Here is a 19,335-nt window from a genome sequence, read left to right on the forward strand (position 1 = left end):
AATCACATGTAATATAGGGGGAGTCCATGGGGGGTCATCCCCACCCCCTTCAATTTGAGAATATGCTTTTATCTTGTAAACGGTCCAGATCCCCACCCCTAAACCATATATATTCTTGTATGGGACAATAAAACAAATCATATAAAATTAAATTTAAGTTCCTGGGGGTCACCCCCCAACCCGTTCAATTTGAGAATGTACTATTGTCTTGTAAACGGTCCAGATCCCCACCCCTAAACCATATATATTCATGTAGGGGACAATAAAACAAATGAACTAAAATAAAAGGGAAGTTCCTAGGGGGTCACCCCACCCCCTCTTGTTTGAAAACTTGTAAACGGTCAACATCCCCACCCCTCAACCATATATATTCTTGTATGGGACAATAAAACAAATCACATGAAATTAAATGTAAGTTCCTGGGGGTCACCCCCACCCGTTCAATTTGAGAATGTACTATTATCTTGTAAACGGTCCAGATCCCCACCCCTAAACTATATATATTCTTGTAGGAGACAATTAAACAAATGAAATGAAATAAAAGGGAAGTCCCTAGGGGGTCACCCCACCCCCTCTTGTTTGAAAACTTGTAAACCATCAACATCCCCACCCCTAAACCATATATATTCTTGTATGGGACAATAAAGCTAATCAAATGAAATTTAAGGGAAGTGCCTGGGGTCGTCCCTACCTTGTTCAATTTGAGAATGTGCTATTATCTTGTATGGGACAAAAATTCAAATCAAATGAACATGGGACCATATGAATGGAGAGTTATTGGAGCTTTGTTTGGGAGACTTCGTAACAGCATCCTGTTACAATTACTTCTTGTTATTTGAATCAATCTCTGACACAAAGGTGTAGAAATCCTTTATTTGGCATATCTCCTACCCAAAAAGATGAAGTTCCTTTAGTGTCAGAATGCAAAACAAAAGAATTCCAATTCAGTGGCATCAGTAGTGGTCGTCGACTTCATATATTATTTGTATGAAACTTTATATTTCTAAAAAGTGAAAAAGACTGAAACATTATATTACTTTTATATGGATGCCTTTTATAATGAAGTCTTTATCTGTCATATTGTCCTTGACCTCATTTTCATGGTTCAGCTTCTACTGACTTAAAAAGCTATTAAGTAAATTACCTCAATTTTGCTTGGTTTTCATTATTGGGGAAAATTGTCTCAATATAGCTATATAAAGCTAGAAAAAATAGAAAAAATGTATTATAACATTTCTTGAATAATTAATCTCAAATGTTTGCCCATCATTCACCAATTTACCAATTTTATAATAATTTTGTGTTTCTTTTACAGGAAATTGGAGTGAGCAGTCACGGCATCCTTCAACTGGTTCAAGAGAGTCTGAAGAGACGGTTTGGGTAGAAAATGAGCAATATGCTTCCTTTTATGAAATGCAGAGAAAATCAAACGTAAGTCATTAGGATTGCGATAACTTTCAAGTGAAAGATAAATTGATAGAAATAAGATAAAATTGAGAATGGAAATGGGGAATGTGCCAAAGAGACAACAACCCGACCATAGAAAAAAATGACAGCAGAAGGTCACCAACAGGTCTTAAATGTAGCAAGAAATTCCCACACCCGGAGGCGTCCTTCAACTGGCCCCTAAACAAATATATACTGGTTCAGTGATAATGAACGCCATACTGATTTCCAAATTGTACATATGCACATTAAAATTCAGTTCAAGAGAAGTCCGAGTCTGATGTCAGAAGATGTAACCAAAGAAAATAAACAAAATGACAATAATACATAAATAACAACAGACTACTAGCAGTTAACTGACATTCCAGCTCCAAACTTCAATTAAACTGACTGAAAGATTATGATTTCATCATATCAACAGCAGGCACAATCCTTCCGAACATGTATCATGATGGCCAATGAGGCGACTATCAACCAGAGACCAAATGACTTTGTTTTTGAATATAATTGTGTTATTGTTAGATTGTTTAGCATGTTAAGCTTGTACATCAGTTTATTTAACTTTAAGTTTTTGATTGGCTTATATCAAACCAAAAATAAAAATGTCTGTTTTATGAGTTATTTTAAACTTGATTGCACATTTATTCCATGATCAGAAGAAATTATCAAGTAAGAAAAACACTAGCCATCCGAGCACCCTTAATTAAAAAAAATGCATGTAATGCAGGAATATTTTTTATAGAAACATAATTCTGGCTGATTTTTGTTAAATGGAAAACATGAATCTATTTTGTTGTCTTTGTAGTTGTATAGTCCCCAGAAAAGGAATTCTGCTGGAATCAATGCTCCTCTAGCAAAACCAGAACAGATTGAAATAGCAGACTATGCCACAGTAAAGGTTAGTTATTAATACAGAAAATAATTTGAGGGGTATAGTGGATGATAGTTTAACCTGACAATTTCCACTTTATCCAGAATGATAACTTTTCCGGTTAAGAAGCTATTCAAGATAATAGGGGTTACTGCTACAATAGTTAACTGTGTTGACTTAATTGGCAGCCTATTAGAATATTTCACATTTCTCCAAAAAACATATATGTTAGTCTGGTATGATTTTGAATTTTAGTTTCTTAATTCAGAGTTTAGAATGACGTCCATTATCACTGAACTAGTATGCATATTTGTTTAGGGGCCAGCTGAAGGACGCTTCTGGGTGCTGGAGTTTCTCACTACATTGAAGACCCATTGGTGGCCTTTGGCTGTTGTCTGTTCTATGGTCGGGTTGTTGTCACTTTGATACATTCCCTTTTTCCATTCTCAATTTTATGTTTAAAATAAAAAAAAACATAAGTTCTTGGTCCTGGATACTGTGGATCTATTATTATTCCTTGGATAATACCTTTCTTGGGAAACGAAATATAAAGTATGAAGATGTGGTATGATTGCCAATGAGACAACTCCCCACTAGAAACCAATGACACAGTAATTAACAACTACGGGTCCTGTAGGACCAGTACAACCTTCAACGATGAGTAAAACTTATACCACATAAAACATGTTAATAAATAGATGCGTTCTCCATCTTTGTAGGATGCTTTGGGTTATCCACTGATAGAGAATGATTATGCTTCAGTATGTGACCAACTTCCTGTCGGACAACTTCAACGTATTAAATCTACTCAGCGGAAAGCTAAAGACAAGAATAAGCTCAAAACAGGTGGGTAAATTTACCAAAAAATGTTTATAAGATTTACAATTGAGGAAATATATCTACAATGTTTATATGTGAAGATACATTTTCCAACTGGCTAAAACAAAATTTCCATTTTGCAACGATTGCCTTTTATTGTAATTTAAAATGAAAGGGGATTCAAGAAGGGGATATAAACTCAATTGACTAGATAATGTCCTGTGAAATAAATGATCAACTCCTGATTTTGATTTATTAAACCAAAAGCAATTATCCTGCCTAGTTCGAATGAAGTGACTGCTAACTTAACCCTGGCTCAAATTTGCTCTTTTTGATGGCTTTGTTAACTGAAGACTATTAAACAAAGCTGAGGGGACAGTAACATCAAAAACATGTCTGAACATGCAGAAAGGTTAAGGAAATTAAAAAAACAGTGTCTATTCAACTTTTTGCATATATTCAAATATTTCCTTTTCTAAAGATTTCCGGCATTACAAAAAAATAGTTTTATGCATAAGATTGAAAGTCATTGTCCAAAAATGTCTTGGGTTCAGGTGAAATTGGGTTCAATGGATCGTAGTCTTTGAAATTGTTATGTTTTCTAACCAAAAATAATATTTGTTCAGGGGGTACAAATGATCAAGTTTTTAACACTGCAGTTGGAAAATGTTGATACAAAATCTTTTGTAGTGTGGATGCTTACCAAAATGATCTGACTGGATGTATTTGACCTTGTCTTATGTATATGTGTGCACTGTTCTTCTATACAAACTGTTTACTTGTTCTTCTGTTTATTTGAATTGAATACAGTGTTTCTTAGTTTCTCCAGCTATTTCTCTGTTGTATCATACAATTTATATGTGGTATGCATGTATCATGTGTATAGGCAAGATTTATATGTAAGGATTTGATACATGTACGTGAACTTTGTTGTGTAATTCTACATCTACATGAATTCATGAACAGTTATACAGCACATTTACTATGTAGACAAAATTCAATCCTTTTTTTGTTTTTCACTGTATTCTGTATAAAATTTTACTAATAATTATGAGTTAAAAAAAAATTAAAATTAAAATTAAAATTTATTTAAAGATTTTATGATTTAAATGCAAAGTTAGATTGATTTTACAATATTATTATATACAAAAGTTACTGTGATTTAAAAAAAAAATCAAGTTCATGTTTTGATTATGAATTTTCAAGAATGTTTTTTCAAGTTCAACATTCTTTTTCAACATTCAATTTTCAACATTCAAAATTCGTTTTTAACATTCAACATTCGTTTCCAACATTCAAAATTGAATTCTGGTGAAAACAAGATTGATAGATTAATGATTTATATATAGAAACAACAAAATTTTGAGATTAAAGATAAAAAATTGTGAAAATCAGTCAGGAAATGAGTTAAAAGTATTTGTTTGAAAATCTACAAATTTACATAAAATATTAAGGAAAATATTGAGAATTGAATGACTTTTGTCCATGTTCTATATTAAGAATTAAATAAATGTCAGTAGGTACAAACTTGATGACTTGAATATGATGTTTAAACTGACCTTGACATTTAAGTGATCTTATCTCCTATATTACATTTTTTTATTGTAACATTTGATGAAGAACAGCAATGAGAATGTTTTTTTTGGGTTTAGAAAAAAAAATGGCATTGATTTTGTGTCTAGAACTGATACACTATGTCCTGATCTTCAATTACCTTTCTAAGAATTAACAAAAGTATATATATGTGTGTTAGTAATACGTTTCCAAGTTTAAATCTAGTTATTCCTGGAATGTTATACCTAAGGGAGGAAACATTTGGAAATACCTTTCCAGGGGCAGATCAAGCAATTTTTAAAAGGGGGAGAAGGGGGGGGGGGGGTGTCCCAACCCCAGGAGAAAAAGGGGAGGGTTCCAACTGTATGTCCCCATTGAAATGCATTAAACATCCAAAAAACGCTCCCCGGGATTCACCATTGCTTTCTGAAAATTAATGAAAGAATAAGTGTTTGAAAATAAGACTTTTCAAATTCAAAACTAGTAATTCTAGGAAAGTTTGATGATAAGGAAGGACATATTTTTAATATTAATTAAAGAGCCAAAGTGTAGAAAAAAATGTCTATGTGACTGAACTTTAATATGAGAAAGTGAACTGTTCTTTTTCCCACACAAAGTGAAAGAACAACATGAACAACTACATGACATTTTCCTTCCTTTCTTCATTTACTGATAATTAAGGATATGGTGTTACATGTTTTCATTCCTTAAAAAAGGTATTCATACTTTTTACAGAATGTTTTATTCTTGTTTTAAATTAGTATAAAATTTATCACGATTCTGAAAATTAAAAAAAATAAAATGCTGTTTGTGTAAAACAAATAATGGTAAAGGATGCAATGGCAATATGTCATTGCAATTTGGGAAAAGGGGGGGCGGATGGATGGAAGCCACTAAAAAAAAAAGCTATGTTGAATAGGGACAGAAATTTAGTCTTGTAACGTTAACAGGACACGTACTGATCTCTAAAAGAATTGCTTAAAGGATTCTTAACATGTAGAGAGAGTTGCACTCTCTCTTTGCAAGGATTTATATTTCAAAGGATACATGATGTATCGATCAAATATCGTTAGTCGAAACATTTTATTACGGAAAATCAGCACATGAAGATATATGCTGCTTTGCAATAATTGTTTAGGATTCAGAAACAAGCATAAATGTTAACCAGACAGCAACCCAATAATAAAGGTGAACACACTTAACATAAGTAACCATGGTAACTAACTACATGTTGATGAAACTTTCTTGGTTCTCTATAGATGATCGTCTTCAGTGGTCGTATCGATGTCAAAAGTTGCAACATATTTTCACCAGACATTTTTCTTCTCCTACTATTGGCTATGACGCCCTATATTCTTCTAGTACACTTGATATTTTGTGTAAGTAAAACAGGAGTTGCCTCCCTTGTCTTGAAAGTAATGGTGTAACAACGCTTATTGAAAATATTTTTTCTTTTGCATAGATGCATGTTTGGTGTTGTCGTGAATGAATGAATTCTGTTCTTGGTTTTCAGCAAGTGTGTTGAATATATTATAATACTTATAATTATTGATGTAAAAAAATATAAACAGGTTGTAATTGGACTCAACGATATGAAATTTAAGATTTGTAGTAATTGCTAATAATCATACTCTATTACTGTTTCCACAGTAACATGTTAAAGGCTGTTAAATATAAGTTAATTTGAATATGCATATCTGAAATGTATTGTAGTTTTAGCTAATTTCCTAATGCATGTAGAGCAAGACTTTGGTTAGTTTGCTTCCTTTGTTTTGTAAATTGTACAATAGTAATTATAATAACTTCCAATCAAATTTAAATATAATATATGCAGGTTAAACTATGTCTATATATATTGTTTCAAGATGTAAATCTTTAAAATTACAAAGCTTAGATAAATGTTTATACAAACAAAGCAAGCAAGCCAACCAAAGTTTTACTCTACAAGCATTTTGAAATTGGCTGTAATCACATGTATGTACCATATTAATTTGTTCTGAAGGAACATGTGAGGTATATAATATTTATAAATCTGATGTTTCAGAATATACCCTTCAGCATGTCGTTACTAAGAACTGCATTTTGTTAGATTGTTGATATAAACTTAATTTTCCATATTTAAAAGCTTTTAGAATTGTAAGAAGTAAGTTGTAATGATAGTTAATGTTCATGGGAAATGGCTTTGTATGCTGCTTAGTGCTGTTCCAGAAAAATATACTATGGACTCTGAAGCCACCCAGAGAATTTAAGCCACATAGTCAAATACTAAAATATGATCAAAATCCAATCACCTAAAGTCCCCTCAATAGACATGTTACCCAGAGAATTTTAACCATACAGACAAATACTAAATTATGTAAACAAAACAATCACCTAAAGACATTTATTTGCAATTGCTTTCAAAAGTCCACCCACCTTCCAACATTTTTTTTTTTGAAAAGTCCATTTAAAAAGAACAGAAAGCATTTGAAATTTAGTCGAACATCTTTAAGACCACAATATGTTAAATGATGTAGCTAGTTGGTTGAGTCTACTACAAGATTGGCTCTAGCCCAATTTTGATGGGTAGTTACCGTATTGACAATTATACCACATCAAACCAAAACGTTACAGCTGATCCAATCAAGGGTGTACTTAATACATAGAATTAAATTTTGCTTGTTTGTAAGAAGAACCATAAAATCTCTATTGTCCGATTTCATAATTTTTCAAAAGAATAGGTGATGATAGGTATATTAAAGAGGCTGATTGAAATGGTTTGGTTTGCTTTGTTATATGAGATAGTAGCTACATGCATAAGCAAAAGATGAGGAATTATGGTAATAATAAAAGGGTGCATACGTTAACACTGGCCTGCGTTTCAAGAATTGAGAAAAAAAACATAGTCCCTAAAAAAGGTATATGGACCCATGTATTGCTGTACAAGAATGCTCATTAAAAAATTTGTTAGCAATAAAAGGGTGCATACCTTAACACTGGCCTGCATTTCAAGAATTGAGTAAAAACCCATTGTGCCTGGAAAAAGTATTGAGACGGCCACCCATGTATTGCTGTACAAGATGTACAAGAATGTAGACTGCTTTTATAAAAATATTTTAAACAATGTCAGATATCTTATAGTTATCTGCTCTGTAGAGAATCCATACTAACACAGAATGTTTGCCAAATATATACATGCATGGAACAAATTGATATTTAAAATGAAATACATTTTTTGTCCCTTTTTTTAATTTTTAAAAATATTTTTTTACAATATTCATGATATTCTGTTTAATTTACTTTGAAGATTGTTACTTTTGATTTTGATAAGAATTTTGGCCTTATCTAATAATGAAATAAAGTCAATAAAAGCTGATGTGATTTAACGAGCGTAAAAAAAAACCAAACTTATAGAGATTTTTTATCAATTAATGAATGGCTTTTATTTATTTTGAATTTATTGAACCATAAAATTAATTTTTGACTCTTCACATTGAATAATCCGCAAAGCGGATTATGTTAAATGTGAACAGTCAAAAATTAATTTTATGGTTCAATAAATTCAAAATAAATTATTGCCATTCATTATAAATAAATTTCTATCAAAAATAATGCTCAAAGATATATATATTAATACCAATAACAACGTACACAGATGTTTGCGTATGAATACACAACGTTAGAGTGGGTGTGTCTCCATAAAAATTGATAACATTGAAAATAAAGCCAATTCTTTTAGCCAATCAGAAGACAGTAAATACACCAAATTTATTTATTGTTCAATGGGTTTGTGAATAAACACCTTTAATAACTTTCTGAAAATTTTTAGTTCCTTGGATTTTTAATTTTTTTATTTTTGTTACGAAAAATTAAAATTTAAATATTTTTGAACTAGATAGTTTTATGGGGTAATTATATTTCTACTCAATAGACTCAGATGATTCCGAGGTGAGTTCCCTAGAGAGAGAAAGAGGGAACCGTGTTATTTACTCTAAGGTCAACAGAAAAGCAACGCCACATAAAAAGAAAACCAAACAAAGGTCAGAGGGAGGACCAATTATTTCCATGCCTTTTGCCACGGATGAACACGGCAGACATCTTGGTATTCTGAGAGATGCTGATGACAGAGGTAAGAGAACTGTTGCATTGTGGGTAGCTTTGTATAATTAGCTTTCTTGATAACATATGTATAGCTTATATAGAAAAATGATGCATTGTGGACCTTTCCATTTCTAGTTGAGAATAAGATATATGAGATGGCATGAAATTAGCTTTGTATTATAATCTTTCTATTCTGATTGTCATTGATAGTAATGTACCAATACATACAGATATGCAAATTTTTCTTTGCTTTTCTTGGAACACATTTGATTGGATGACTGTTGGTGAACTATTTGATCAGGTGTAATCGTATGTTCTTAATTTCAGACCGAAGTAATTCTCCGTCAGAAGGAAGCGAAGGCACGGGAGATGATACCATAGCAATCCTGAAGAAGCAACGTAAACGGCGGTCTATGAAAAAGGGAAGATCACCTGGTAGTAGTGAGGGTAGCCGGGGAGCATTTAGCCCACAATATTCTGACGACAACTTCCCTGGATCTCCTCACGGTAAATTTATATATAAAACATGACAAACAAATAGAAAACTCCTTGAGAAATCTTCATGTTTTAAATTTTTGAAAGCAAACAGAGGTTTCAACAAAGCTTCAAAGGCAAGGGGATTATTAGACTCTATTGCATAATTTACCTATGAAAATAATGAGATGGGGTATGATTTGCCAATGAGACAACTATCCACCCAAGTTTAAACAAAGTGGATGTAGGCAATTAGAGGGCACTGTATGGCATTTAACAATGAGAAAACCCATAATGTTAAGTCGTCTTTAAAAGGCCTAGATTTGAAAAATATGAAAGAATTCAATTGAGAAAACTAACAGCCTAATTTATAATAAAACAATTTACGAAAAAACAAATATGAAAGACATGAAACAAGGACAACCACTGAACTACAGGCTCCTAACTTGGGACAGGCACATAAAGAATGTGGAGGGGTTAAACATGTTTGGGAACACTCTTGGCTCAATCCTCAATGCAAGTTTAAAATTGACTGAAAGTTTTGCATGGTTTGCAAATTAGAGTTGCCATTTTATTTCAAAATTTGTATTTCACTATCAAATATAGCAGACATACCTCAGTGTGAACTTTATTGTAAAAAAATCACAAAATTTTGTGAAATGACTTTCTTCACTTGTGTAGAAATCACAATAATATAAAAAAAGAAGATGTGGTATGATTGCCAATGAGACAACTGTCCACAAGAGACCAAATTGGCACAGACATTAACAACTATAGGTCACCGTACAGCCTTAAACAATGAGCAAAGCCCATACCGCATAGTCAGCTATAAAAGGCCCCGATAAGACAATGTAAAACAATTCAAACGAGAAAACTAACGGCCTCATTTATATAAAAAAATGAACGAAAAACAAATATGTAACACATAAACATACGATAATGTATATTTTTTCATATATATGTAGTTTTGCACCATATTCTTTTAGATGTTTTTACCTCTGGCTTTTGTCAGTTTCTCTATAATACTTCTAACTGACATGTAACACAAGTTAATTTTCACAATATTTTTTAAAATTATTTTTTACTACTTTAAGATTTTCTGAACATCAGCTTGACATTATAATCTTGACATTATAATGTGTATTGGATAAGATTTCTTGCTCTATATTATTCCTAAAAGAAGAATAATCTCATTACAGGATATCATGAAGAAGAAAATCCCTATGATACAATAGAAAATTATGGCACTTTCCCAGGGGTAAGTACAACTAAACTTACTGAAAACAAAAGGGGGGTAGGGGGGTAGGAATTCGCGGGGTGTCAATATTTCATGATAAATGTTTTCTAATTTGCCTTTTGATGAATGACATTGAAAGATACTGAGTTGGGGGTCAGTGTGACATCCAAAACGCTGAATGAGCATACACTATGTTTAAGGAACAGCTCAACCAGGCTTCTAGGTGCAGGATTTCAGGCTATGTTGAAGACCCATTGGTGGCCTTGGGCTTTTTTCTGCTCTGTGTTTGGGTTGAAATGCAGAACACAAACCCTTAAATCATAACAAATAGATTTATTTGACTTTTTATACGCCAGATTATGGGATGTATTATGATATGCCATTGTCCACCTGTCTGTTTGCCCGTCCTTCCAAACATGTCAGAAATTAACTCAAAAACGGCTTTACCAATTTGCTTAAAATAATGGTGAATTGTTTATATCTATTGACATGCTGTTTATATGTATTGATATGCTCCATCTCCTTTTTGATTTTACGCTTCCAAGTTATGGGGTTTTATTCATTGAAAAAGAGAAGATTTTCCACTTTCAGACAATAACTTAAAAGTGCTTTCAGCAGTTATAATAAAACTTTGGCTAATTTTTTATATCTATTGACCTAAGCTCCCTTTTGATTTTTATAAATTTTAGATTTTACATTTCTGAGTTTGGGGTTTTATACATTAAAAAAGGGGGGATATTCCAGTTTTCAGACAATAACTTAAAAACGCTTTCAGCAGTTCTCATGAAACTTTGGTGAATTGGTTATATCTATTTATATAAGCTCCATTTTGATTTTCATAAGTTTCTAATATGACATTGAGAAGTTATAAACTGAATTCTTTGAAAACTGTTGTATCATGCGCTCATGGCACAGCTGTTTATTGGTTTTTACAGAAGCACAAATTCTTTTTAAGATAAGAGATATTATTTGAAATCTAAAGAACAAGTTTTATGTTTGTCATTCTAATATGACGTGCTTCTTTAGCTTTGGGTGCAAAGCCATGTTCCAATTCGAATAGAACATGGGCTGCACGTGATTGACGTCACAATTGAAACGGCAACGTCAGATGAATTTTGAACAACGCCAGAGATCAAAATGGATATTTGTGTTGGTGTATCTCGCTAGGAAATAAAATAAAAACATTCTAAAAGTAAGTTTAAATGTTTCTGTTCTTTTTTATTGATAAACTGTTGATTTTTCTATAGGGTTTTTGTTCATCAAATCAAAATGGCGACATTTCGAGCGTCTACTATAGGTCCGCTTCGAAGTACAAAAGTTCAAAATATTCCTATTAGAATAGAAATAATTCTATCCTGCCATGTTCTATGCTCATTTTAACATGGGTAGACATTATATTTGTAAACATTTAATACCTCGCTTATGCTCGGTATTAAGACATTAACAAATATAATGCCTACCCATGTTAAAATGAGCATAGAGCATGGCAGGATAAAATTATTTCTTAAATAATCCTCTAAAAATATTAAAAGATATCTCACTGCAATTTTAGATAATTAGCCAATGATTTGATTTAAACATATTTGATTCATTAAGATATGAAAGGGATTGAGCAGTAGGCACAGCCAATGGATAAAGAAAGGAGCATTCACATATCTTGTAGTATCTTATCCATTTATGTGTCAATTCATCCAGTAAAGGTTTAAAGTATAGAATTGAATGGAGACAAAAGTTTTAAAAAAAATAATGAAATAATAAAAAAGTTAAATCCATGTTTTTTTGTTTTTTTATCAGAGCATGACATCTAGTATGGATGGTGAACTTGACCTGAATAGTAGCGGAGGCTGGAGAAGAAAGAAAGATATAGAGAAAGATACACTCCGAAAACAAAAGAAAGAAGAAAAGTTAAGAAGGAAAGAAGAGGTAATTTTCAATTTATAAGAGATTAACAAATTAGCACACCCTTTCATATGACATGTAAATTTTTTAACTGGCGACAAATGCTCAGGAGGTGACCAGTCTATATACTTATTCTAACCTGGACAAAATTACTTGGTGGAGAAACAGCAAATACCAATTTAAAGTTTTTGATTAGATTGGATCAAAGCCATAACCTTAATCAATTTTACTACCACAACACCATTGATGGGACTAAAATAAGAGGTACTTTAGTGAAAAGTCCATGAGGAAATCATGGAAAATGACGACCCAGACTTTGACCTTTAACTTTCTGCCCCCAAATCACTTTTCATGAATAAAATTTACAAAGAGTACAAGTATTAAGAAATTGAATGATGCCTCAATGGGTTGGTAAGTTCTATAATTTCTATATGGAATGCACCCTAACATCCCATAGCACTTGTAAGTTCTAGGCGTCAGAGCAATCTTGGACAAGGCACATTAAAGCAAAATTTCTATGGCTAATTTGCATTGACAAATATGGTACGAATCAATTTCAATTGAGAGAGATGAAAAATTAAGGTTAAACAACTAAAATCATGATGTTTGAAAAATTTTAATCTAAAAAAAAAGGATAGACAAAAAGAAAACTCATCTTTTCTTTGTTTTAACTTTTATTTGTTATTCTCAAGCAGAGATATAAACTCCCGAGAAATAAGAGTAGTGGGAACCATGTACTTGTTCAGAATAATAGCCGTTCACAGAAACTTGATCTCCTTTATTAAGTTCTAGCACAGGACTGGCAGTTTCTGAAGCACCATGAATCTTTGGCCCATACAGGTTCATGAGTTTTTTTCCATTCTTATTGATGTAACAAAACACCTGAATTCCACCTTTTGACATTATTGTTGCAGAGAACTGATAAAGTCCTTTCTTAGATGCTGTAAATATACCTGTGTTGGGATTGTAGCCTCCACCACGATTTAAAAGAACTGTGTCAAATTTAATTGCAGCATCTTTTGTAAGACTAAAATGTTGTCTCAGTGTAGCTGTAAAAGCGGGTCCTCCTTGTTCAATATGTCCTCCTGAAAAGATAGAATTGTTTTAATTACAATCTGTTTACAGTGAAGTATATGTCTGGTTGCTGCTGATGTAGGGCATTACCTATTTTTGGCATATAGGCACTTTAAAATCATCATTTGAGGGAGTTTAACATTTATTCTTGTCTGTATGTACTACCCAAAATTGGTTGCCATTCTTTACTTTAGTTTCCTTTGACCAGATGTTATGAAACTGATACGCAAAGCTTTTACCACAAAACACAAACACTGATCAAGTTCAATTTTGGGTTGTGTAACTTTTATTTACAGTTCTTAAGTTATGCCCCTTTTTAAATTGTTTAATATTTGTTACTGGCCTCTATCTTTAGTTTGCCTCAACCAAATGTTAAGAAACTTATACCCATGCTAATTGGTGTAACACCACTAATTTCAGCCTGGTCAGACAGCACATACCAGAAAGTAGTACATATTTAATGATATATATATCATAATTGACAGTACTGTTCATTCATTATTATTCATCCATAGGTGGCCTGTTGCAAGGCAAAATTTCTGTCCCTATCCAATATACCCTCATTTTCTAGTGGCAGTCCAAATTTCCCCCACCATGATATTGAATGGCCTCTATGACAAGACCTACCTATTGTATTTATTGTTAACTTGTTCTTGTCCTGAACATGCATGAAATATTTGCCACTGGACGTTAGCAAACCAACAATTTCAATATTCATAGAAGAGACTGAATACTATTTTGAATATTTATATTTACCTGATGTTTGACATTTAGATTTAATGTCAACCATCATATCCAGTAGGTTGTTAAATATCTTGTTTTCTGAAAGAAAAATTAGTTTGATTAAATTTTCATTTTTTCCTTCTCAGTGTCATTCTGTTATTCTATAATTCCGAAATTCTGTAATTCCGAAATTCCGTCATTCTGCAACAAACCATTATACAGAGTTTTTTTCTAAACGCCTTCAGATATTTGGCTGATTTTTGGTTGGTGAGTTAACCATGATGAGTTACAGATCAAGTTTAAGTTTCGTTCCACTTTGCTAATTTTTGTCGAAATTACAGGCTTTGGACTTTGATAAATTGTTGAAAATCACAGTTATACGGACCTTTTTTAGCTCACCTGTCCCGAAGGGACAAGTGAGCTTATGCCATCACTTGGCGTCCGTCGTCGTCCGTCGTCTGTCGTCGTAAACTATTTCAAGAATCTTCTCCTCTGAAACTACTGGGCCAAATACTTTCAAACTTTAACTGAATGTTCCTTAGGGTATCTAATTTATAAATTGTATCCGAAGTTTTGATCTATCAACAAACATGGTCGCCATTGCTAAAAATAGAACATAGGGGTCAAATGCAGTTTTTGGCTTATAACTCAAAAACCAAAGCATTTAGAGCAAATCTGACATGGGATAATATTGTTTATCAGGTCAAGATCTATCTGCCCTGAAATTTTCAGATGAATCAGACAACCTGTTGTTGGGTTGCTGCCCCTGAATTGGTAATTTTAAGGAAATTTTGCTGTTTTTGGTTATTATCTTGAATATTATTATAGATAGAGATAAACTGTAAACAGGAATAATGTTCAGCAAAGTAAGATTTACAAATAAGTCAACATGATGGAAATGGTCAGTTGACCCCTTTAGGAGTTATTGCCCTTTATAGTCAATTTTAAACCATTTTTCGTAAATCTTAGTAATCTTTTACAAAAATCTTCTCCTCTGAAACTACTGGGCCAAATTCTTCCAAACTTTAACTGAATGTTCCTTAGGGTATCTAGTTTGTAAATTGTATCTGAAGTTGTGATCTATCAACAAACATGGTCGCCATTGCTAAAAATAGAACATAGGGGTCAAATGCAGTTTTTGGCTTATAACTCAAAAACCAAAGCATTTAGAGCAAATCTGACATGGGATAATATTGTTTATCAGGTCAAGATCTATCTGCCCTGAAATTTTCAGATGAATCAGACAACCTGTTGTTGGGTTACTGCCCCTGAATTGGTAATTTTAAAGAAATTTTACTGTTTTTGGTTATTATCTTGAATATTATTATAGATAGAGATAAACTGTAAACAGCAATAATGTTCAGCAAAGTAAGATTTACAAATAAGTCAACATGACGGAAATGGTCAGTTGACCCCTTTAGGAGTTATTGCCCTTTATAGTCAATTTTTAACCATTTTTCGTAAATCTTAGTAATCTTTTACAAAAATCTTCTCCTCTGAAACTACTGGGCCAAATACTTCCAAACTTTAACTGAATGTTCCTTAGAGTATCTTGTTTGTAAATTGTATCCGAAGTTATGATCTATCAACAAACATGGTCGCCATTGCTAAAAATAGAACATAGGGGTCAAATGCAGTTTTTGGCTTATAACTCAAAAACCAAAGCATTTAGAGCCAATCTGACGTCGGGTAATATTGTTTATCAGGTCAAGATCTATCTGCCCTGAAATTTTCAGATGAATCAGACAACCTGTTGTTGGGTTGCTGCCCCTGAATTGATAATTTTAAGGAAATTTTGCTGTTTTTGTTTATTATCTTGAATATAATTATAGATAGAAATAAACCGTAAACAGCAATAATGTTCAGCAAAGTAAGATCTTCAATTAAGTCAAATTGACCAAAATTGTCAATTGACCACTTAAGGAGTTATTGCCCTTTAAAGACTTTTTTCACAATTTGTTCATCATGTTGACTTACTTTAAAAAATCTTCTCCTTTGAAACTGCTGTATCAATTTCAGCCAAACTTAGGCTAAATGAGTTTCAGAGTATCTAGTATAAATTTTATATTTTATTTCCTTGTATGTCAAGAAACATAGCTCCTATGGCTAAAATAGAACATAAGAGAAAATGATTATTTTTTTTTTGGCTTTTGAAGAAAATAGGACGATCCAAAAAACATTTAAATAAATTGAAAAGCCAAAATAATCATTGATGAGAGATTTAACCAAAAGAATTAAGGTGAGCGATTCAGGCTCTTGAGAGCCTCTTGTTTTCTAAATGCTGTTATTGAAATTGCAGATTTTTCAAATTTTTGAGACGAGCCATTCGTGTCGCTTTGACACATCTAGTTTATTATCCCACCTTAGAGGAGGGGCATTTAGCTTTATCCAATTAAGTAATATGCAGGTGGGGATATCATCTGAGCCCTCTTTTATTTTAAAAAAAATATTGCAAAATTTTTATAGAATTGAATGCTTCTTTTTGTAAAATTTTTTGGGGTATAATTGAGTTGACTGAAGATAATTTTGTTCCGCCCTTCATATTAAAATTTCAACACTTTTAGAACCCTATAAAATTACTAAATAAAAAATTCAATTGCTTATAATTTGCTAGGATTATAAAAATATGATTTCTATCAAGTTTTTCTTTTATTTATCTATACATTGTGGAAGGTTGTGTCATCATGCATGTGTATTACATCATTTACATTGAAATGAAGGTTAATTGCAGAATGATACAAGATTGCTGTTCCCCAACATTTCTAATAATATGTTGGTGAACTCTTGACTGAGCATTTATTTTTCTAGGAATTCAGAATGACACCCCTTCTACCTGTATCCCTTTACCATCTGATCAATTTTAGTTTGAATACAGCTGACATATTTTTATACAACCGCAAAATTTGAAAAAATTTTCGTCGTATATTGCTATCACGTTGGCGTCGTCGTCTGCGTCGTCGTCGTCGTCCGAATACTTTTAGTTTTCGCACTCTAACTTTAGTAAAAGTGAATGGAAATCTATGAAATTTTAACACAAGGTTTATGACCACAAAAGGAAGGTTGGTATTGATTTTGGAGTTTTGGTCCCAACATTTTAGGAATTAGGGGCCAAAAAGGGCCCAAATAAGCATTTTCTTGGTTTTCGCACTATAACTTTAGTTTAAGTTAATAGAAATCTATGAAATTTTGACACAAGATTTATGACCACAAAAGAACGGTTGGGATTGATTTTGGGAGTTTTGGTTTCAACAGTTTAGGAATTAGGGGCCAAAAAAGGGCCCAAATAAGCATTATTCTTGGTTTTCGCACAATAACTTTAGTTTAAGTAAATAGAAATCAATGAAATTTAAACACAATGTTAATGACTACAAAAGGAAGGTTGGTATTGATTTTGGGAGTTTAGGTCCCAACAGTTTAGGAATTAGGGGCCAAAAAGGGACCCAAATAAGCATTTTTCTTGGTTTTCGCACCATAACGTTAGTATAAGTAAATAGAAATCTATGAAATTTAAACACAAGGTTTATGACCATAAAAGGAAGGTTGGTATTGATTTTGGGAGTTTTGGTCCCAACATAATAAGGGGCCCAAAGGGTCCAAAATTAAACTTTGTTTGATTTCATCAAAATTGAATAATTGGGGTTCTTTGATATGCCGAATCTAACTGTCATGACTGTGTATGTAGATTCTTAACTTTTGGTCCCGTTTTCAAATTGGTCTACATTAAGGTCCAAAGGGTCCAAAATTAAACTTAGTTTGATTTTGACAAAAAGTGAATCAGTTAGGTTCTTTGATATGCTGAATCTAAAAATGTACTTAGATTCTTGATTATTGGCCCAGTTTTCAAGTTGGTCCAAATCGGGGTCCAAAATTAAACTTTGTTTGATTTCATCAAAAATTGAATAAATGGGGTTCTTTGATATACCAAATCTAACTGTGTATGTAGATTCTTAATTTTTGGTCCTGTTTTCAAATTGGTCTACACTAAAGTCCAAGGGTCCAAAATTAAACTTAGTCTGATTTTAACAAAAATTGAAATCTTGGGGTTCTTTGATATGCTGAATCCAAAAATGTACTTAGATTTTTTATTATGGGCCCAGTTTTCAAGTTGGTCCAAATCAGGATCTAAAATTATTATATTAAGTATTGTGCAATAGCAAGTCTTTTCAATTGCACAGTATTGCACAATGGCAAGAAATATCTAATTGCACAATATTGTGAAATAGCAATTTTTTTTTTAATTAGAGTTATCTTTCTTTGTCCAGAATAGTAAGCAAGAAATATCTAATTGCAAAATATTGTGCAATAGCAAGATTTTTTTTTAATTGGAGTTATCTTTCTTTGTCCAGAATCAACTTAAATCTTTGTTATATACAATATACAATGTATATTCACTTTTTACTACCAACTGATAAATTAAAATAATCTTGACCATTCAGTGATAACAAGCAGTTTTTTTACATCTTAATATTTTATGATGTATTTAAATGAGTAGTTATTGTTGCAAACTCCATTAGAAATTTTAATTGAGATTAGTTTTGGAATAAGGGAAAGGGGGATGTTATTAAAAAAATTGGGTTCAATTTTTCTCATTTGAAATTTCATAAATAAAAAAGAAAATTTCTTCAAACATTTTTTTGAGAGGATTAATATTCAACAGCATAGTGAATTGCTCTAAGAGAAAACACAAATTTTAAGTTCATTAGAACACATTCATTCTGTGTCAGAAACCTATGCTGTGTCAACTATTTAATTACAATCCAAATTTAGAGCTGAATCCAGCTTGAATGTTGTGTCCATACTTGCCCCAACCGTTCAGGGTTCAACCTCTGCGGTCGTATAAAGCTACGCCCTGCGGAGCATCTGGTTAACAGTTGAGTTCTTGATAAAATTTAAATGGAATTAAACAATTGTTAGACAATTGGTCAAATATGTGTTGAATTTGTTGTAAAATTGGACACTTACCAAGATTTGTGCATGATCTGGCTTCTACTCCTTCATGCTGGATCAAAGTTAATACCAGGCAGATACCATACACAAATACATGTACATTCATCTTGTTGATAATGATTCCTTCAAGCTTTGGAATAGGAGCTGTGCTGTGAACCAGTTCTGCTAGAACTTGTGCATGTTACATACCATATGCTACACAGGTTCATAA

The 19,335-nt window shown here is 32.3% G+C and overlaps 2 protein-coding genes across 28 annotated transcripts in view; one reads left to right on the top strand and one right to left on the bottom strand.

The window, feature by feature from the left end:
• LOC139481910 (rho GTPase-activating protein 190-like) overlaps positions 1-19,335 on the top strand; it is an 86,854-nt gene that overhangs the window by 40,717 nt on the left and 26,802 nt on the right. For 10 of the 27 annotated variants that reach the window (XM_071265428.1, XM_071265430.1, XM_071265431.1 and 7 more), the window contains 8 exons: positions 1,316-1,431; positions 2,252-2,344; positions 3,037-3,163; positions 5,950-6,069; positions 8,601-8,798; positions 9,098-9,277; positions 10,444-10,502; positions 12,276-12,404. In XM_071265428.1, coding sequence (XP_071121529.1) covers positions 1,316-1,431; positions 2,252-2,344; positions 3,037-3,163; positions 5,950-6,069; positions 8,601-8,798; positions 9,098-9,277; positions 10,444-10,502; positions 12,276-12,404 — 1,022 coding nt within the window. The remainder of the gene's footprint in view (positions 1-1,315; positions 1,432-2,251; positions 2,345-3,036; positions 3,164-5,949; positions 6,070-8,600; positions 8,799-9,097; positions 9,278-10,443; positions 10,503-12,275; positions 12,405-19,335) is intronic. The other 17 variants (XM_071265445.1, XM_071265448.1, XM_071265450.1 and 14 more) reach the window with 2 other exon arrangements.
• Positions 13,037-19,304, bottom strand: LOC139481912 (complement C1q tumor necrosis factor-related protein 3-like). Its single transcript, XM_071265458.1, has 3 exons — positions 19,140-19,304; positions 14,211-14,276; positions 13,037-13,465 (listed from the first exon to the last, which is right to left on the bottom strand). The coding sequence occupies exons 1-3, from the start codon at positions 19,228-19,230 to the stop codon at positions 13,068-13,070; spliced, it is 555 nt and encodes a 184-aa protein (XP_071121559.1). The 5' UTR covers positions 19,231-19,304; the 3' UTR covers positions 13,037-13,067.

The sequence above is a fragment of the Mytilus edulis genome, chromosome 7, assembly GCF_963676685.1.
Source record: "Mytilus edulis chromosome 7, xbMytEdul2.2, whole genome shotgun sequence".
In the NCBI taxonomy this organism is placed as follows: domain Eukaryota; kingdom Metazoa; phylum Mollusca; class Bivalvia; order Mytilida; family Mytilidae; genus Mytilus; species Mytilus edulis.

Coding starts and splice junctions, on each gene's coding strand:
- LOC139481912 (XM_071265458.1), bottom strand. CDS start 19,230: ATGAATGTACATGTATTTGTGTATGGTATCTGCCTGGTATTAACTTTG. Junction 14,277..19,139: donor CAGATCATGCACAAATCTTG/GTAAGTGTCCAA, acceptor TTTTTCTTTCAG/AAAACAAGATATTTAACAAC. Junction 13,466..14,210: donor ATCTAAATGTCAAACATCAG/GTAAATATAAAT, acceptor CTATCTTTTCAG/GAGGACATATTGAACAAGGA.